Source organism: Ammodytes marinus (genome assembly GCF_949987685.1).
Source record: "Ammodytes marinus genome assembly, chromosome: 22".
Lineage (NCBI taxonomy): Eukaryota > Metazoa > Chordata > Actinopteri > Uranoscopiformes > Ammodytidae > Ammodytes > Ammodytes marinus.
In genome coordinates this window covers 4,436,536-4,457,803 of record NC_137226.1, presented here as the reverse complement: position 1 = coordinate 4,457,803, position 21,268 = coordinate 4,436,536, and the positions used below count along the sequence as shown (strand labels likewise).

The 21,268-nt window shown below is 39.6% G+C and overlaps 3 protein-coding genes across 3 annotated transcripts in view; 1 reads left to right on the top strand and 2 right to left on the bottom strand.

The window, feature by feature from the left end:
- Positions 1-2,241: 2,241 nt before the first annotated feature.
- ndufa12 (NADH:ubiquinone oxidoreductase subunit A12) lies at positions 2,242-4,725 on the bottom strand. Its single transcript, XM_080050884.1, has 4 exons — positions 4,612-4,725; positions 3,831-3,916; positions 3,565-3,652; positions 2,242-2,482 (listed from the first exon to the last, which is right to left on the bottom strand). The coding sequence occupies exons 1-4, from the start codon at positions 4,698-4,700 to the stop codon at positions 2,308-2,310; spliced, it is 438 nt and encodes a 145-aa protein (XP_079907010.1). The 5' UTR covers positions 4,701-4,725; the 3' UTR covers positions 2,242-2,307.
- A 1,410-nt stretch (positions 4,726-6,135) lies between these two features.
- On the top strand, positions 6,136-10,960 carry eri1 (exoribonuclease 1). The gene is made up of 7 exons (XM_080050821.1): positions 6,136-6,506; positions 7,103-7,284; positions 7,881-8,100; positions 8,503-8,586; positions 8,692-8,801; positions 8,974-9,088; positions 9,418-10,960. Exons 1-7 carry the CDS (start codon positions 6,447-6,449, stop codon positions 9,658-9,660), a joined length of 1,014 nt encoding a protein of 337 aa, XP_079906947.1. The 5' UTR covers positions 6,136-6,446; the 3' UTR covers positions 9,661-10,960.
- Positions 10,961-11,517: 557 nt separating this feature from the next.
- The window catches only part of LOC307268513 (laminin subunit beta-1-like), a 39,396-nt gene continuing 29,645 nt past the window's right edge, over positions 11,518-21,268 (bottom strand). The window contains exons 24-33 of the mRNA XM_080051174.1: positions 17,998-18,367; positions 17,385-17,569; positions 16,633-16,874; positions 15,896-16,102; positions 15,459-15,603; positions 15,046-15,253; positions 14,667-14,808; positions 13,769-13,945; positions 13,156-13,315; positions 11,518-12,730 (exon numbers count right to left, since the gene is read on the bottom strand). Of these exons, the coding sequence (XP_079907300.1) occupies positions 12,594-12,730; positions 13,156-13,315; positions 13,769-13,945; positions 14,667-14,808; positions 15,046-15,253; positions 15,459-15,603; positions 15,896-16,102; positions 16,633-16,874; positions 17,385-17,569; positions 17,998-18,367 (1,973 nt within the window). The 3' untranslated portion in view covers positions 11,518-12,593. The remainder of the gene's footprint in view (positions 12,731-13,155; positions 13,316-13,768; positions 13,946-14,666; positions 14,809-15,045; positions 15,254-15,458; positions 15,604-15,895; positions 16,103-16,632; positions 16,875-17,384; positions 17,570-17,997; positions 18,368-21,268) is intronic.

Sequence of the window (21,268 nt, the reverse complement as noted above, 5' to 3'; positions counted from 1 at the left end):
TTGAAGACAAATCCTGGCCTGAGAGAACATTGCCTTGCGTTACCCCCTCGGAGCTTATTATCATCCACCACGACCCAAAGCATTTCCTTCCGTCTCATTATTCTGAATTAATTTCAAGAATTTGGGGATGTGGAGCCGCACTGCAAAGTCTATTCTAGTTTCTGGATATGCTAAATAAAGACGGGAGAGGGTTGTTGTTGTTCGCTAGAAATGCTGACTAGAGAATATGCCACACAGAAGGCCTGATTCACTCACACACACACACACACACACACACACACACACACACACACACACACACACACACACACACACACACACACACACACACACACACACACACACACACACACACACACACACACACACACACACACACACACACACACACACACACACACACACACACACACACACACACACACACACACACACGCACACGCACACACACACACACACACACACACACACACACACACACACACACAATCCGACATTTAATCAATAGAAACGCTGCCACCTCTTGGTTGTTAAACACTACTGCAGACCTCTTATACATGTACAGTATACAGTTTATGCTGCAGAAAGGTTTTTTTGCTGAGTGGTAGGCCTCACACACACGCACACACACACACACACACACACACGCGCACACCACACACACACACACACACACACACACACACACACACACACACACACACACACACACACACACACACACACACACACACACACACACACACACACACACACACACACACACACACACACACACACACACACACACACACACACACACACACACACACACAGTTAATCTCACTTTCAGATGACTTTCATCTCCTTCTTCTCCTTCATCCTCCTCCAAAGCAGTGAGCCTCCTCATTTAACGGCTACACGTCCCTGAAACCAGAAAGATACTTTTTTTAGGCATCAGTTACTAACACATAAAAGTAATTTCATTTTAACCTCATGTGAACACTGCGGATATACAATTGAATAACAAAGCATAAAGCACCCAAATGTTTGAGTAAAAGTGTGGATACTACAGTGTAAAAATACTGTTACACGTAAAAGTCCTGCATGCAAAAGCTTCCTTAGGTAAAAGTACACTATCAGAAATATGGGGGTATGGTCCGTTAAAGGTACAATCTACAAAAATGATCGCAATTGCTCTATACTGAGAAGGGTTTATATGATTCACAATCATTTAATATGTAAATCACCAACAATACAACAAACTACACAAGTAGAAAATAGATACAGATAATCTCCCTGAACAAAACAAAAACTCAACAGTATAACATAATCCATGAAGGGAGGATACGGTGCAGGTTTATGCTCAGTTTACACACATTAAAGATATGTTAACAAGGTAAAAATGCTTAAATATCCACAATTATATAAATATATCCAAGATAAAGATAACCAAGCACACATACCTGTCATTCTGTCTGGACTTTCACAGGGACGTTCTGTGAGCACCGAGTCATCCTTAGTACTGTATGTGTTGTTCGTCCAGTCATTTCTCACAGTCACACAGACACAAGCACATACACAAGCACACACACAAGCACACACACAGTCTCTCACACTCACGCACACACACACACACAAACGTGGTCTCTCTGGAGGATCTGGACACCTCAGCGTGAAATGCTGCATGTTGCATCTTTCTCCTGGGCTCAGCACAATCTTGACACAGTTGTGTCAGCTCACCGAGACACAGAATAACACTGGACTTCTCTAGTCACTGGTGTTTTCCTAATTAATCTATTTCTTCCTTAATGATTTTCTGTGTCCCGAGTGAAAAATGTCCAGGAAATTGAAAAAAATAAAAACTTAAAGAATTAAATGATCTGATTGAACATACCATAGAACAATATGTATTATACAGATTATTATTTATTTTACAATGGGTGAAAGATTATTTTCTGATAAGTGTAACATCATATCAAACAGTAATATTTTAGATGTTTTGTGCATTATTTTACACATTTCCCCCCAAAATACAACCTGACACATTTGGTTTCCTTGGTAACTTTGGGATCTCCACTTTGATTTAAAATGAGTTGAACAAAATCCACCTGCACATACAACTGTAATAACCAGTGAGTTGAATGGCTTATATTTTCTACATTTATGAAACTAAAATGTAAGATATTGGAACTTTAACCACTAAAAATCAACCCATAAGTTCTAAAAAAAAATTTAAAAGACTTACACTCCTTTCATAAATGTGTGTATATAGATTTTATTCAGGACATGTTGGAAGATAATTTACAAACTAGCAGTTAAGAGAGTTCACTGTGCTTTGGGAGGAATCCACTCATGAATCTTCTTGGTGGTGGTGGAGTAGGGGACGTACTGCTTGGCCGAGCCGCTCACGTTGAACTGGTGGATCTCTGCCAGGAACTTCTTGGGCTCCGGAGGGTGAGTGGTGGGAGGGTTGTCTGTCATACAGTGCAGCCAGCGATGCCTGGAATATTTAATGGATTGGATTTATTTAGCGCTTTATTTAGGCACTCAAAGCGCTTTACAGGGTTCCAGGTTCCATTCATTCACACACACAGTAATGCCAGTGGCGGAAGCGTGGCTGCCTATTCAAGCCTACGGTCCCTCCAACCACCACAAACACACAGCAGTCATACACATTCACACAAGGCAAGGTGGGTGAAGTGTCTTGCCCAAGGACCCAACAACCATGAGCGGGAATCGAACGGCCCCTTTGATCGTTGGCCGACACGCTCTACCACCTGAGCCACAGTCGCCCCACAAGAAAGATGGGGTCATTGGCTGAAAAGTGCAGTGTGTAATAACTTGTACTATAGATGTCAACGCTCCCTTGCTAACCCCTTCCCCTTTTGGAGAATATACAGAAGCTACGGTGACCTTCAAGGACCATAAACTTGTTACTTAAGATGGCGTCATCCACCACTGCCTCAAGTCTTTCCACAATATCAAGTGATGAGGTGAAGATGTATTTAGTTATTTATTCTCTAGCAATTTTTCTTCGTCTTCCAACAGGTGCATTTCCCCAGGACAATCACTCAATATAAAAAAGTAAGGTCGTTATTTTTGTCTGTTCTGTGCTACTGTAGAAACAAAACAGTTAAACATAGCGGCTTAAGCTCCTAGGTAGAAAGAAAAGGCTCATTCTTTGTTTTCAAGCGATTAAACACTAATTACAACACACTTATGAAGATCATATTCCATTTCTACCAAGTCTGTTCTGAAAATAACTAATTCCCTTTGCACACTCTACCTTTAAATAAAAGTGGACTATGAGGCTACTCTACATATACTCTATTCTACATATCTACTGTACTCTACATCTACTTTTCGTTAGCCTAATAGCATAATTTCCTACGTCATATTTTAAGGGTTATAGAGTAGGGTAAAGTAGATGTAGAGTAGAGTAGATGTAGAATAGAGTAGATGTAGAGGAAAAGTAGAGGAGAGTAAATATGATTTAGGAAATTATGCTATGAGGCTAACGATTAGCTTTAGCCCAAATCGTTTTTTCTTAATGCTAATTCTGTAACAAATGTCCGTCCGTACCACTCAGCAGGAACCATGCTGCCGTCCACCTCCCACAGGAATTTCTTTCCGTTCATCTCGGTGGTGTAGATCACCCAGCGATGGCGGCCTGGACACAAATCATTAACACAGAAACATTCAAACATTCATCACATCACAAAGAAAATTTGGTGCAAAAAGACAAGAGCAATAAAACAGCAAGCAAACATTTTCTGAAAAATCTTCCTGAAAACAGTGTGGTATTTTAAGTGTACGTTGTGCACGTGTGGAGAGTAATCTTGACTCACCGAAGAAGTAGTTCTTATTGTCCTCAAAGTATTTGTTTCCATATTTGTCGACGCCGACCAGGGCTCCTGTCTTCACGTCATTCACCCTGAAAATGAAATCATTTGATATATCAAAGACATTTACTTTAGTCCATTTACAAACGCTGCCTGGTGACAAACCTCTGAGACAAATGCATCGTTCGCTATAAGTTTATATGGTCTCCTTCAAAACCTGAGATAGTCATATTTAGCAGTAGTTAAAGCAACTTTTAAAGGTCCTGTTTAACGACTATTTTGAGTACAATTATTGAACTTTCCTTGAGTGTATCCATTCTTATGCTACTTAAACTGGGCCCAGTTGTTCTTAAGAAATCTGATCGGATGGATTCAAATCTTGAACATGGGTTGTTGTTAAAAAAAATATATATTATTCTGAAATGGGATCAAATCTAGTAAGTGATTCGGTAATAGAGCTGTCAAGACAGGTAAACGGCTTTAATCCTAACCATTTTGACAAGATACTTTGCATTTGTTTGTGCCTCAAAATAATTTTAACTGAGTATTTTAACACTGTGGCAGTAAGGACAATATCCGATTTATTTCAATCTTCCCCTCACTGATTTCCAACAGGTTAAAATGTAAGAACTAGTGCTGCTGAACATAGATGTTTGAACGGAGTTTGGTTTGACATTCAGTTCACAGTAACGTAGCTCTGAAAAGACACACATCTCGCTCCTGTCTTTAAACCTTCGTTACACAGCTGTTGGTGATAAACACTGAATCCATTTTAAATCAAACTGACCTGAATAGCTGCAGCAGAAAACCCCGGACCCCGCCGTGACCTCCTATCTGCCCCAAAGCCCTTCGGACGATGTTTGCATACTCCGCCATGTTGAGACGGAAGATTTACCCGGACCGACTGTCCCACGTAAAAACAGTCCGTGTTACCGCTTACCACCAGTAAGTGAGAAGCATTAGTTCCGCATATGGATACAGTATAAAAAGAGCATGTAAACTTCCCTAAATCATTCTCAGCACTATTCCGAAGGTTATTACAGAAGGATGTGTTCATATGTTATTTACTGTCCTATTTATGATACATTTTGTCCGTAAAACATGCTGAAAATGTATTGTAAGACCTGAATAGTGTTTTATTTATATTTGTATTATATTGTTTATTATATTATTTTTAAATTCTTTCCACTTTCGCAATCTTTATCCTTTAAATAAACAAATAAAACATTTTCAAATCTGTATTATTTAAACTTATTATCATTAAAACAATGGCAGATCCCAGCACATCCAACAGAGAGCGCTAATAAAATCAACAACTCTTCAAACAACATGTGCTCCATTTTAAAGGTGCAGTGTGTAATATGACATCATCAAGTAAGTTCTAAAAAGTTCTAGAATGCAACGCTCCCTGGGTAACCCCAACCCTTTAGAATAATAACAGAAGCTACAGTGGCCTTCAAGGACAAGAACTATTCTAAATGTTAAACAATGCACCTGATGACATTCCAACTATGGCACTTCCAAAATGGCGGCGACAAGGCCTTGGTCCAAGGTATGGAGAAATATGGACATATATGAGACCCTTTCTAAGGGAAAAAATTATTATTCTAAAAAAAAAAATCAGCTATTATGCACTCAATTAAACGTACTTATGGATATTATAATTATTTTCTACAAAATCTGCTAGGAAATAAAACCAAAAATTCTACACACTGCAGGTTTAAGAACTGCATGTTAAATAATAGACGGTACTGCAACTGCACTATATACTCCTTTATTAGCTTCCACTTGAAGAGCTGTATATTAATAAAACTATTAGTGTTATTCTGTTGTCATGTTATTTAAATGGCTTGTGATAAACAATAAAAACCTTATATACATTCTGAATATGTAAACTTAGTACTTAGTAATACAATGAATAGACTGCCATCTAGCGGTCAGATGTGAGCGTTGCATCCGGGTCCCACATTGACCCTGAGCACTATCTCACAGGTGTTTTCAAATAATGTAATGTAATGTTTGTATGTAATGTTAAACAACCATTTCCAAAGTTTCCCCATAGAATGTTAGAAAATTGACAACAAGAAATATTTAGAAATAAAATATATTTGCAAAAACGAATTAGAAACGATTAATCAATACACATAACACAGTACAATATACTTTATTATTTATTATAATTAATTAAATTAAAAATATGTAAAACAAATTGTGTTACAAAAAACTACAAATCCCAAAGTACATAAACATCATTCATCCACGGCACGAGGGGGCGGAAGTGAGCGTCATATTGTTTTGGCGCAAAGCGGAAGTCATCACAACTGTCCACCTAAAGTTTGCTGTCGCTGCTTCGGATGCTGAAATAGTCACGATAAGGATTAAAAAAACGTTTTCTTAGTAGTTTAAGATTTGACTTACATATTAATAATTGTTGATTTAACTTGCTTTGTACCTGACGGGTTAGTAGATAGTAGACACGCGAAGAAGAATAAGTCGTCAGTTGGGGATGTTGGCTAGTCTGTTAGCACGTGCAGCTAACAACAACAACAGCAGCAGTAGCGTTATTTTCAATAATTAACGTTGAATTAATTCAGGTTTTTTAGTTATTAATTTCCGCTTTAAATGGATGAGCACAAGGAGAATATTCTCGTCAAGATGTCCAACACAGGCGAGGAGGAAACGGTAGGTTTGAAGCTCTGAAATGCTGCATTTTTCTAAGATAGTCAGATCAAATACTGAGATTTCTTGATTTCTTTGTGTAAAGGCATTGACGTTGTTATTATTGAGAGGTACTTGATTATTTGTTTTATTCAAAAGCTATAACGCTTAACTGAAGGTTTAAATGCTGACATTTTCTTCAAAAGTAATATCGGTGTTTTTACATGTTTTTAAACCATTTTCTATCTTTGAACAGTAAACTAAGTAATTCATTGTCTCCTATTATTCCTTCCTCTCATTGAATACTACTTATTGGTTGACTTCGATCGATATACAGACAGACAGTGTTGAAGTACTAGTTTCACGTAAATGACATAAACAAACACACATTTTTGCATGTAGTTTATAATGTCGACAGGCAATAATGTAAAGTATATAGTTGCGTATCTGTAAACCCAAGTGACATTTCTGACTTGTGAGTGAACCTGCCCAGATTAATCAGAACCGACCGATTTATGGACTTTACTCCGACATTATCTCTCTCGGTAAACAAACCAAATCGCAATGTGTTTCAATGACATATTATAACTGCTAGTCTATGTGCTATGTCTCCTCTCCAGGTTAAAGCATGCAGCAGGGTTTGTCCCGAAGTGGAATCTGTCCCTCAGGTTTCCCCGTCCCAGCCAAACGGAGACTACAGTCATCCCGTGTACAAAGAAATCTCTCTCGCTAACGGACACATCAACCGCATGTCCAAAGACGAGCTGCGGTTCAAGCTAGCAGCACTGCAGCTCGACACAAGGTAAGAGCAGTAGCCACAGTGCGCTAAAACCAAAATAGATCTACATCGGCATTTGGTAAATATTTTAGGATGAATCAAGATGAGATAAATGAGCACAAGAATGAAATAAATATGCAGAAAAAAATCTAGTTCTGAGCTCAAAACAGGGTTCCTTCAGCTACTTAAAAAGTATCTGAAAGGCATTATATCCATTATTCTGAAATTAAGGCTGAATTGTTATTAAAATGTCTTAACTCATCTTTCAAATTTTAATTTTAATTTTAAATTTATTTTTTTGTTTTTTTATTTAACCTTTATTTCACCAGGAAGGTCCCATTGAGTTACAGTAACTCTTCTCACAGGGAGTCCTGGCCAAGACAGGCAGCAGAAAAGAAGTTGCAGAATTTGCGAATATGTGGAGAATCAGTTTTCTTCTTCTGATGATGCTATTTAAAACTGTAAATAATTGGTCACATCTACTTTTTTTTGTAGAATTTCTTTAATTTAATTCTGAGTGTCATCAAAAAAGTCTTAAATCTATCTTTGCCTAAACTGTAGGAACCCTGTCATAAACCTTCATATTAAGAGTGTATCCCAAACCCTTTCTCTGTGTACAGAGGTGTAAAGGATGTGATGAAGAAGCGATTGAAGAGCCACTATAAGAAGCAGAAGCTCTCCCAGTCGGCTGCGGAGGGCGATAGTCCCACAGACACGTACTACGACTACATCTGTGTGGTGGACTTTGAGGCCACGTGTGAGGAGGACAACCCCTCAGACTTCCACCATGAGATCATAGAGTTCCCCATGGTGCTCATCAACACACACACCTTGGAAATCGTAAGTTATATGTTTATTTTTATTTTTATGACATTTCAGTCAAAATCATTGAATATATCCTCATGATTTGTCTGCACTGTGTTTGCTCGCTGAAATACAAATCCAGTGTTAATCCACAGCCTAGGCTCTGTAAACAGGCATGTTGCTAGCTATGGTGGGCCCCCTTTGTTGACATACCACTTCACAGAGCCTAGGCTGTGTATTAAAACTGAATTGTTATTTCCAGTGCACATACAGTAAGGACAGTTAGTGGATCGTAAGGAGATATTCACTGATTTTGAAGAAAAAAAAATATTTTGACAACAAGCGTTCTCCAGAATCACTGACTCCACCTTTTTAAGTGTTGAATCATCAGAGCAAGTTTATCTATTTAATTATTTTTTTGTCTCATTTATTTTGCAGGTGGACTCATTTCAGGAATATGTCAAACCAGAGTTGAACCCACAGCTTTCAGACTTCTGTGTCAAGTTAACAGGAATAACACAGGTTGGTTCAGCTCAGACGACTTCAAAGTGTCTCCCTAATATCACTGTTAACGATATCAGTTTAGCGACCATGAATTAATGAAATAATTGTTTTTCTGTTGAGCAGAAACTGGTGGATGAAGCCGACACGTTTCCTGCGGTTCTCCAACGCGTCGTAACTTGGCTTCAGGAGAGGGAACTCGGGACAAAATACAAATACGCCATTCTAACAGACGGGTAGGTTTAATTAAAATTCAGTAATTCTGCGGAAAATTGGACTTCATTCCAGAATTGTGTCAATTTTGATATAATTATTTCACTATTTATTATTTTCCCAATTGAACTTTTTTGTGTGTCAATCTTGAGTGAAGTTTTTTAGTTTTTTCTTATTATGTTCCCTGTCCCTCAGGGCCTGGGACATGAGCAAGTTCCTGAACATCCAGTGCAAACTCAGTCGCATCAGATATCCTCAGTTTGCAAAGAAGTGGATCAACATCAGGAAGTCATACGGAAACTTCTACAAGGTTTGTTGGTTTTTATGTGTTTCAAGATGTATTTTCTGTGAAGAAGTCTTTTTATTTATTTAAATTACATTTTTTTACAATGATTCTTAAGAAGTTATTGTGACATGGATACTCCTAAAAAAACAAGAATTTAGTTGTTAAATTGAACAATCTAGTATTATTTTAACAAACTTGGTGAGCTTCTTTAGGGATCAAAACTTGGATATTACCCTGTATGTAATCCCCTGACCCCTTGAAAATGCACAACTACTATTTAAGGATTTTTATTTTACAGAACTATTTATTCCTAATCATTATAAGGCCCCTAACCCGTTCTCATGTCCCTCCAGGTCCCGCGCACTCAGACCAAGCTGAGCACCATGTTGGAGAAGTTGGGTCTGAAGTATGAAGGCCGCCCTCACTCCGGTCTGGATGATTCCCGAAACATCGGTCGCATCGCGCTGCGCATGCTGCAGGACGGCTGTCAGCTGCGCGTTAACGAGCGCATGCACGCGGGACAGCTGCTCACCGTCCCAAGCTCTGCTCCTGTAGAGGGCTCTGCTGCACCCCATCCCCCCCGCAGCAGGGACTAGAGCTAGAATATATAGATTTAAAGCTATAGTGCGTAACTTTTTCATAGAAATGAATGGAATTTACGTTCAAAGCAATTGCCAAGTGAGTTGCCAAAAAGTTGATTGAGCATTTGATTAAGCCTGTCAGCTCCACAAAGCTCTCTCTGTATTTCTCAGTATGGCAGCGTTTACAAACTGTTGTCACCCCCCGACACTGGAGCAGGAGCTCAGAAAAATCCCAAAAAGCGCCCAAGAAATGTTTCACTTGTTGATTCTACTGCTAAGAAAAAACCAGGACATATAGCCAAAGGTATAAAATAAATGTGAGATCACTGAAGGCTTTTCGTCATGTAAATGCATCGACAGTTTTGTTGTAATTGCTCAAGACTTCATCATGGGGGAAACAGAAGTTACGCACTATAGCTTTAAAATTCATGTTTGAGGGTTCCTTTCTGACAACAGCTCCATAGTTTTTTTTTTTTTACACCAGATGTCTAAAATCAGAGATCGTCCCAGTGTGTAGCGGGAGCTTCAGTGTTGTCAGTCACCCTGCCTTATCCTGCTGCTACTGTCCACACAATATTCTACTAAAATGCCTTTCAGTTGTCCCATGGAGTGGAATTGAGTTTTTAATTCATGACTTGCTTTGGAGAATACAACTCTAAAAAAAACAATTAAAGGTGGAGTCAGTGATTACAAAAATAACTGTCAAAATCAGTGAATATCTCCCACATTCCGCTTCCTGTCCATACTGTGTACATACAAGTTTACAGAGCCTAGGCTGTGTGTTAACGCCATATTTTATTTTCACTGCACACAGTACGGACAGGTCTCAGATCGTTAGGAGATATTCACAGATTTTGAAAAAACTGATTTTGACAACAAGCGTTTGCTGACTGAACCTTTAACAGTGGGAATTCTTGAGACTCCAAAATCAATAATATCAATGTCAGCTTTGGCCTTTTAATTCTCTCATCTGTCAAAACGTTTTGCAAATATTAAAAACACTTAAGAATCTACAGAAATGCTGCTGCTATCGCTGTTCTGCCTGACGACAGAGCCATGACGTCACACTATTCGACACTTTTCCAGAGTGAGTTCTATGTTTGGAAATGAATGTTTGTGAATTTGCCAAGTATGGAGAATACATTATAGTCTGTACAGTACAGATGTTGATATCTGATTTGACAGCTTATGAAATGTAAGTCCTGTTATGAATTAAGCCTGTGTGGTAGGATTCTGTTATTTGGATTAATTTAGATTTTTTATTTCACGGAGAACGCTCTATTTTAACAGGAATAAATATTCTTCTGAAAGCCAAACCAAGCAAACAAAACGTGTTTCTGTTATTGTTGTTCAGTCTTGTTTTCATTCAAAGAGTTTCTCGTTAAAATCAACTGTTAACTGTCTCTACATGACAAGGACTGTATCAGTGTCATAGCCAGAAATACATGTCGGCAAGGGTATATATGAAGTTAAAAATTAGAATTGTTAAATCCTATATTATATGTATTACAAATGTTGAACTGAGAAGTCAACAATACTATCTTGCAATTTTTCGTGGCTGATAGATGGTGCAAATTAGGCCACACTGTGGTGTACATTTGGATTACATTGTTTAGATACACAAGTTATTTACAGGCTTAATCAAACATTAAATGTGATGTGAAACCAAAACAATAACAAAAACCTTGGAAGAGCTGCAGAGTTAGTTTTCCGATATTGACATTACTGGAGTAAATTTGATTGATACATTAAAGAAATATACGTTGCTAAATGCAAATGAATTAAGATCAAAATCTGGTGGAATTTGTAGAAAAATTTTCTACCAAGATGAAAAAAAAGACCACCTGGATGCTTCAGAAACTTAATTTCAAATCCAATTTTTAATATTTTGTCTGCAGTCACAGAATCGTTCACAAAATGCTTTTTTGGTCCAGATAATGTTCCATAGCTTTGGGCTTATGAAAAGTACATATAAAAACTTTAATATTTCTATCAAAAAGTCATTCATTTAAATACACAGTTTGAAGTAACTTGGATAAACTGCTAAATATTCTCTACACATTCTTGGTTTCCGGACACTGAGGTCACTTTGGCTTTAAGTGGTTTGTTTTACGAGTTGTTGCATCAATACTTTATGGTCGTTGGCAGCTTTTAAACGGTGAAATACTTTCTGGCACAGCTGTCCAATATATTTATGTGTTAACTTGTCGGCTCACACACACACACACACACTGACAAAGCCTTTGGCACTGACAGTGTTGAAACATTTTACAGTGTTTGGTCCTAATAGCTATGACTCTTTTGGGAGCGATATTGTGGCAATGCTTTTGAAAGAACTTTGGCACCATTAAAGGGATAGCTCAGTATTTTTTGTGGTGGGGTTGTATGAGGTAATACTTTATAGTTAGTGTGTTACCTTATAGAGATGGCAGCATTTTAAGGAATTTAAATGTAGTGTACAATGAACAGAAATTTGTTTTTGAGGTAAGCATTTATATAAGTGGTCGAAAAAAAGTTTTTCTTCTGGCCCCCTCTGCGACAGTACAACACTGACTTATGCTACAGCGACATCTCGACCAAACTGTTTAAAGGTGCTACGAGGAACTTTTAAATATTTCTGAAATTTTTCCTTTTGATGATCATAAATGACATGTAACAGCAAACGAGACCATCAGTGCAAAGAATGCTATTTGTATATCGTTTTTCTCAATGCCTTTGTCATGGGTATACGCTCACGCAGGAACAACAGCTGGCGTAGTAAAAACACTACCCCTTTTGTCCAAAGGGGGTGTAAGAATGAACACAGACTGAAAGTTCCTCGGAGCACCTTTAAAGTGACTGCACTGATTGCCATTATAATACACAAGCCCACTTCAAAAATACTGCGCTATCCCTTTAAATAAGATCCTGAGAGGCAGTATATAGTCTGATTGTCTGGGTGTTGCTCTTCAGGCACAGGTGCTGTACATGGTCACTTTGAAGCTGATCTCCTCCAGGATTTTTCGGGCGTTTTTCTCCAGTTCGTCCAGTTCTGCGGCTTTGGCTTCAAGGATGAGCTGGTTCTCCTCGTACGAACGCTCCAACTCTGAACAACAGTAGACAAGAAAGCATTTATAAGACGTGTGTGGTGTTTGATAGGGTTATATTTTCACATTTATCCATATATATTTAGTCCTATTTAATTTTTTTTTTAACAATTTTTCCTTTTTTTCTTTTCTTTTCTTTTCCTTCCTTCTTTCTGTTTTTGTTTGACTATTTACTGTAATTTTGATTTAATTACAGGTCTAGACAAACATTTACTCCAAGAACCAGAGACACTGATCATTGGGTAATTTTTTTTCCAATGTTGTATATTTTAGTTTTTCTTGCCTGATGGAGAGCTACATGGTAGAGAAACATTTTTAGGAGCTCCGACATTCTCTATTCCATTCATAACATCTCGTAACATCTCAGAAACACACACATGGCCGAACTTTTAAGGTAAAAACATGTAAATATAAGTGTGTGTACCTCTGAGCCTCAGTAGCTTGGTGCTGCTTTGCTCCAGCAGCTCTGTAGCTTCCTGCTGCAGCTGGTCGGCTCTGCGTCGCGCCTGAAGAACATTCTCTCCTTTCACCTCCACCAGATCCTCCACCTCCTCAAACTTATCCTTCACCTCCAGGTCAAACTCCTGCGCACACACACACACACACACACACACACACACACACACACACACACACACACAAAACACAAAACATGAGCATAAATGGAACGACAGCGGCACGTTAACCCATTCAGATTCACCGTCCGTTTCGATAGACAAAACCTTTCCAGGATGTTTAGATAGACGACAAGCAAGTATTTTGAGAAGTTGAAAGAAATTAAACAAAACATTAATCCCAAAAGTGACATTGTGTGGCTCTTAAACAACTTCAAGTGGTAAGTGGAACTGTTGCGATATTAAGCCTAGAAACTGAATATAAAAAATGATAATAGTATTTGAAAAAAAAAGATTTCTTTTTGGTTTTTAAAATACAAAATATGTATGCAAACTGTGTGTGTGTGTGTGTGTGTGTGTGTGTGTGTGTGTGTGTGTGTGTGTGTGTGTGTGTGTGTGTGTGTGTGTGTGTGTGTGTGTTACCTGCTGTGCCTCCTCTGCGCTCTGCTTGGCCTGCTCTGAGCTCCTGTCCGCTGTGTCTTTCAGTCGGTTGACCTCCAGGTTGTTCTGTCTCAGCAGACCCACTTCTCTCTCCAGCTGGACCAACCGACCTGTGGTGTTACTCAGCTTCAGCTCCGACATCGCCGTCTCAGACTCCACCTGCACACACACACACACACACACACACACACACACACACACACACACACACACACACACACACACACACACACACACACACACACACACACACACACACACACACACACACACACACACCAATTCATATCATTCAAATTCCATATATTTTCTAGAAATGCAAGCCCATGCACTTTTCCATCCACTTCTGTTTTAGCAGTTTGGAGTGTTGTTCATTGAGATAAACAGTAGGTGGCACTAGTTCTCCATCTTACCTTTTATATCTCTGTCAATATTTCCAAAAATCAAAGTAAATACCACAAGTTTTCTGTTCATTCCTTCCATTCTTTGTTACTGCCATTATTTTCATATTGTTTCATATTGACATTGACCAAAACAAATGGTTAAAACACTCGTTATCTCCCAATCCAATCCCTTTGTTATCTATTGTTAAGTCAAAGTCAAAATTATTTCTATAGCACATTTAAAAACAACATCAGTTGACCAAAGTGCTGTACAAGATACAATACAAAATTACATAAGATACACAAGAAAAAAGTTAGGAGTGTCAAAGTCTCAACTTGTGTTAAAGGCCAATGCAACAAACGTGAGTCTTCAGCAATGTTATAAACTGGTCAACTTTACAGTAAAGGCTTTTTCATAGAACAAATTTACAATCTGATGTTGATTTCATTGGTACATCCACCACCTGTTTAACCTTAGTATCAGAGGTCAGACTCACAGTGACGAGCAGGTCCAGTGTTCCCCTGGTGTTGTTCTGAGCCAGCTGGATCGCGTCCATGGCGACAGTCTGAGCGCGTTCCGTCTCATCCAGAGCGGCTTTCACTACGTCAGCTCGCTCCTTCATACTCGACGCCTCCTCACTGAGGAACACAATCATCATAGATTACAATGAGTGTGTTTGATTTGTAGTGACATGACTTTATTCATATATCAGTCAAATGATTGTCACATAAGATTTGGAACTCTTTGTAGGTGCCTGTTTTTTTTTGTCTTTTAAGTTTCTGGCAGCTTTATAGACTAATAATACTAATCAATTATATAAATGTGTGTCTATGTGTCTGTGTGTGTGTGTGTCTGTGTTTAAGTGTGCATATCACCTGGCAGCCTTGGCCTGTGTGAGCAGAGCCTCTGCGGCCTCTATGTCTCCTGCGCTCTGGGTTAGAATGGTCTCCACGCTGCTCAGGGTTCCGACCTTCTCACGGATCTCCCTCGTCAGTTCCTTGAGCTTCTCCGTCGACGTGGGCATCTCCAGCGCCAACACCTCGTTAGCAACCGCCTCGATCACCGACACGTCCGCCTTCTCATCTAAACCATAGGGTACAGAGTATAGTCAAGACGTTTTTTGTTTTGAATTTCTTTTGATTGTTTTGCATAATTTTTTTTTAAATTTATACATATTTTGTGTGTGTGTGTGTGTGTGTGTGTGTGTGTGTGTGTGTGTGTGTGTGTGTGTGTGTGTGTGTGTGTGTGTGTGTGTGTGTGTGTGTGTGTGTGTGTGTGGTGCACTCACTGGTGAGCAGGTCTCGTATCTCCTTGATGAGGTTGCGTAGCTGGTCGTTGCTCTGCTCCACTCTCTCTTTGCTGCGGTTGGATTTCACCAGCACGGCCATGGCGTTTACCTTCGCCTCTTTAGCGCGGCTCCCGGCTTCCCACACCTGACACACAACAACAATAACAACAAGAATTGTATTTAGTTTAGTATATTTATTTTTTTTTTATTTTTTTTACTTTTATTCTCTAAATAATTTTATTTATTTATTTAACAATTTTAATTCTTTATAATAATTTTATTTTTTTTATTATTTTTTACACATCATCATCATATAATTGAGAAATTATTTCATTATACACTTTATGGCAATGGACGTGTGAAATGGGTGAACCCAAAATAAGCGACTAAAATCTTTTCTGAGTTGGGCCCAATAAAGTTATTTGCTCTATCCTCACCATCCTGGAGAGCTTGTCCACCTCCTGCATGGCTGTGAGGATGTTCTGGTCCAGCTCTTTGGCTGATCTCAGAGCAGATTTGGACGTCGTGGCGATACCTTTACAATCTTCACCTCCGCACCGAGGGGCTCCGTCATCTCCAAGGCAACCCAGACCGCCACAGGGGGAGTCAGAGCAGCCGTCACCTTCCGCTGCACCACCACACGTCTACACACACACAGAGGGTTAACACTAAGGCAAGGCAAGTTTATTACTACAGCACAATTCAGACACAAGGCCATTCAAAGTGCTTTACATGGGTACACAATACATCAAGATTAAAATACATCAAGTATAGAATAGACAGAGACACCACCACAAGTCTACACACAGAGAATTAACATTAAGTACAATGTGAGTGAATATGTCTTCAGTTTGAGAAGGAATAGTTAAATTTTTTGTCAATGAATGAAACTAGGATGCCCCTGATTTTTTACATAACATTCATTTTTTTAAGCAATTTCAACTAGGAGGTAGGCAGTTAGCATTGATTGTCTTCCCTTAGGAACCTCACGTGACTTGCCTGAGGTGCCTCCAATTCAGATACCAAAATGTTTAACTATCAACAAATGTATTTTTCCTGGTATTTTTCTCAATTAAATCGAATTTTGACTGTTCCATGTTTTTATTTTATAATATTAAACTTATGGATGAAAACCGACTGTGTGTGTATATTCAAAAGTATTTTCTTTTCTCACCTTCTTGCTGAGTGGCGACAGGTCAAACTTGTCCAGGTCTTTGTTGAGTTTGTCCATCTTCTGTGAGTTTCTCTGGTGCTTTCTCTCAAACTCCTTCTCGCTGCTCTTCAGTTTGTCCTCTGTGGCTTTCCGTACCGAGGCCGAGTGTTCCACTGTGTTACCGGGGTTACTGGTGGAGACGTTGGCAAGGTGTTCCGCCATCTCGGACTTCATGTGGGCAGAAGCGATGGTATCCATGGCACCTGAAAAGACAAATACACACACACACACACACACACACACACACACACACACACACACACACACACACACACACACACATTTCTGTCAAAAGTTTGTCTTTCTGGGATTTCGTTTTATTTTAAACAAAGAGGATTTTATTCTTTCTTTCAGGTAAATGTAGTTTTTTAGTGAAAAAAAAATTAATGCAACGTGGAAAGAAAAAATCCTTCCAATGACATTTCGGTAAATGTACCAAAAATCAATCAGTTATCTCTTGGCCCATGCCGTTAAATTTCACCAAATGTAATTGATACACTTCTGACACTTATTTCAGAAAACAAGCTAATAAAATAACAAACAAAACTAAAAATGTAACCGAACTTTTATAACCAAAATATGAAGTTTCAAGAAACACTCATAAGTAGAGCGAGAAGAGCATTGTGAAGCAATATGCTGATGACGCGCCTCTTTACCAGTTAGTTAAAACGTGTTCAACCACCCAGTTTCCCTCCCACAGTCAGTATTCTCACCCTGGATGTTTGCGTTCTTTGCGTTGTGAACCTCCTGTCTGAGCTCCTGGACCTGTTTCTCCAGCTGCTGGGCCTCGCCCGTCAGCCCGTCCAGGTTTGACTCTGTGGCGTTCGCGTCGCTGTGCAGAAGATTCAAATTCTCATCCGTCGTGTTCAGCTTTGCGTTCAGGTAGGACAACAATCCCCTGCAGAAAGAAAAACATCTCGGTAAGTAACTCAAACATAAAAGGTGTATTGTAATGATTTCACAGTAAATAACTCTTGAAAATGTCATGAATTTGGCACTAAAAGCTATAGTTCATATCTTCAGTCGCCCCCCCATGAGGAATTATGAGGAATTACAACTACACTGTCTGCACATCTACATGGAGGTAAGCCTTCAGTGATTGCGCATGGATTTTGTTACTTCTGCTGTACGTCCAGGTTTTTTCTTAGCGGTAGAATCAACAACATTTCTTGGGCGCTTCTTGGGATTTTTCTGACATTGATTGACATTGATTTGAAATGAAAAAGTTACGCACTACAGCTTTAAGTGCCAAATTTATACCATTTTCAGGAGTTCTTACATAATAAATGTTTACACTTCCTCTTTTTGTGTATCTGTATTTCTTACGTGATCTGGTGCATCAGGTCCTGAATCTGCTCCAGTTTCACCGCGGCGGGGTTATTCTCTACGATCTCTCTCACGGCTTTGGCGTTGGTCTCCAGACTACCGACTAACTCCTTATAAGGCGCGGTCACTCCGGTGCTCTGGAGCTCCGTGACTTGAGCCTGGAGCCGGAGTGTCTGATTGGTCAGCTCTCCGACCACAGTGTCCCACACGGCGAAGCAGCTATGGCATCGCACGCAGGCCGGGAACTCGCCCTCGAAACCCCGCGCACACCTGTCGCACCGCGGGCCGGACACGCCCTCCACACAGGCACACTGTCCCGACACACGATCACACTGATAACTGGAGATACCTCGAGGGTCACAATCACAAGCTGAAAACACACATGAAGGAATAGATAGATATTGTCAATATAGAATACGTAGTTTGCACTGTGTATTTCTCTCCATATAGAAGAGGTAGTTGGTTCAAATAGCCCTTTTGGCCCCAGTTAGTTTCTGTTAATTTGAAAACCTTCCCATGTTTAAGGGGAGAGACTGCAGGTGATTCTGGTTACCTTACTGATATCACATGAAACTTTAATCATTGAGTACTTATGTTAAAACTATTACTTTTTTTTAGAAATGTTTGAATAAATATGGCAATATCTACCTACTTTTGGCTAAAAAAATTAACTCTGTGGGATGAGGGAAAAAACTATTTTAACTATTTTGACTGTAACAACAGTAACATGAGGAACGTGAAATATGAGCTTTTAAGTCTCTCCAGGGAAATTCGCCATTTGAAAACAAACACAAAGTTTAATCAACCGTCAGCACCTTCAGTAAATAAACAGAGATATGAACGTGACCATGAGGGTTAAGCTGACCCCGGACACTCCCTAGACACATTGCACAGGAGGAAAAGGAGGTTTGGTGAAAGTCAGGAATGCATGTCGGCGTTTGAGAGAATTTCAGCATCAGTGTTGCTGCTTTCATTTGTGTGATTTATGGAGCGAGGTGAGTGGTGAGGTTTGTTTTTGTCACGGTAAAATGTTACGCCGCTTAGCTTCAAACATGTTGATTATGAGCATGGTTTGGATAGAGAGAGAGAGAGACAGAGAGAGAGAGAGACAGAGAGAGAGACAGAGAGAGACAGAGAGAGATAGATACAGTATTCATCCTTTCATTAATACACTAAACCTGGATACCAGAAAAACCTCTCAGCTGTGGCGGAAGTTTTACTATCAATGCATTACTACATAACTCCCACACATTTCTCAGCCTAGTCTAGTGCAACCACCACACTAGTTCTCATTTCTTCCCATGAATTTGCACATAATTGTCTCATCTGTTTGGATACACAGCGAGGCTCCAGCTGCTTCTACCAGCGGGAGTGAACTCAGGATCTCTGGCCCTCTCTCGCTCTCTCTCTCTCTCTCTCTCTCTCTCTCTCTCTCTCTCTCTCTGGGGCGTTGGTGCATGACCAAACTGGGATCCCTGGGAATTCTGGGAAAACATCTGCTTCTCATGAGCCCGAGAACCAGAGGTCATTCCCGGACCCTCCTCTCTCCCAAGCCTTTTACTATCTGGTTCTCTCTCTCTCTCCCTCTCTCTCTCTCCCTCTCTCTCTCTCTCTCTCTCTCCCTCTCTCTCTCTCTCTCTCTGAGGGAGAACCAGCTACCGTGAGACGCACATTTCTCAACAGATTTTGTTCAAACGACAATAAAAGTTTTCTGGAATCAATTTGCTGCAGCTAACATGCAATAACTGTCCAATGAAACTGAGTCATTCCGAAAACCATTTCACTCACACCACTGGTATTCTTCCTTATGAGTTATAAACACCACAAACAAAGATTAAAGAATAAAACCAACTACATAAAGCTTGAAGGTGTGTTATATCGGAATATTTAGTGGCATCTAGTGTTGATATTGTGGATGTCAACGCTCCCTTGCTAATAACCCCGCCCTTTGGGAGAATTTACAGACGCTACGGTGGCTTTCAAGGACAAGAAGCTAGTTATTAAAGATGGCATCTAGTGATGGCCAGATGAAGCTTTTTGAAGCCTTGAAGCCTTAAAGCCAAATGGTTCACAAAATGGTTCATTTCTCGAGGCTTCATTTGAACCGATTTGAACACAATTACAACCCCCCCTGCTGGTCAAACAGTGTTAAATAGCCAGATAATTCTATCAATTTGTAATACACTCAATACTGTCCTGCAACAGTGCAGCCATGGGAATGACTGACAAGTAAATAAATCAAGACACCTTAATAAATGCATTTCATGTATTGTTCATGTATTCATTCATATACATACAACTTATATTTTGTTTGATGTATACTATGGGTATGAAACATGATAAAACATATACATCTAATAAATCTATCAATAAATATTTTTTGTCAAACTTTTAATTACTCATAATGACAGGAATACTTATTTTCAAACTGTCGCAGTGTTATAAAAAGGTAAGGGGCAGTGAATGTGCTTGTGCAACTTAAGGATTTGATTTTTATTGTGAACATTTGTTCAGACAATTTCCCCTTTTGGAAACAACTTCTCCTGCTTTGGAGAACACTCTTTCACATGGTACAGCGGAGGCAGGGGTGCACAATAAAGTCACAGCAAGTTGATACAACATCCACATCACTCCCAAACCAATAAATCGCCAACACTAACCCGCAAAGTGCGAGTGCATCCACAATACCCGAAGCACTTCTTGAACAAACGAGGCTTCGAACGTCATCAGTCACGTGATTCGCCCTAAACGATACAAGCATCGATACGCGCTTCACCAAAAACTTCCGGGATTACTCGACACACGCTCCGAAGCCTCGGCACATTACGACCCATCACTAATGGCATCATCCACCACTGCCTCAAGTCTATTCACAATATCAAGTGATGAGGTGAAGATGTATCTAGTTATTTATTCTATTGTACTTCTTCTTCGTCTTTCAACAGGTGCCTATCCCCAGGACGCCCACTATATATAAAAATGCATAATAGTGCATTTCAGTATAACAGACTAGAAGTATAAGCTACAGTGACCTTGAGATTTTAGGTTGTTTGACGTCCATATTGGGTAAACAGTCCCCCATTGTTAAAGCCATCCTACACATTTAACCAAAGGAAGCGTAGGGGTTCTTTAACGTTCTAACAGTGGCATGTTCTTGGCCCGGTGCAGTCTTTAACCTGACCTCAGTCAAACTGTTAATATGTTTCACATACTGACGACCAGAGTCAAGGCCAAAACGCTCCCGAAAAACGTAGGAGTACGAGGGGGTGAA

Excerpts from the sequence above, each read along its gene's own strand:
- ndufa12 (XM_080050884.1), bottom strand. The coding sequence starts at position 4,700 with ATGGCGGAGTATGCAAACATCGTCCGAAGGGCTTTGGGGCAGATAGGA. Across the intron at positions 3,653-3,830 it reads CAATAAGAACTACTTCTTCG|GCCGCCATCGCTGGGTGATC; the intron begins GTGAGTCAAGAT and ends ATTTGTGTCCAG. Across the intron at positions 2,483-3,564 it reads AGCATGGTTCCTGCTGAGTG|GCATCGCTGGCTGCACTGTA; the intron begins GTACGGACGGAC and ends TAAATATTCCAG.
- eri1 (XM_080050821.1), top strand. The coding sequence starts at position 6,447 with ATGGATGAGCACAAGGAGAATATTCTCGTCAAGATGTCCAACACAGGC. Across the intron at positions 8,101-8,502 it reads ACACACACACCTTGGAAATC|GTGGACTCATTTCAGGAATA; the intron begins GTAAGTTATATG and ends TTTATTTTGCAG. Across the intron at positions 9,089-9,417 it reads CATACGGAAACTTCTACAAG|GTCCCGCGCACTCAGACCAA; the intron begins GTTTGTTGGTTT and ends ATGTCCCTCCAG.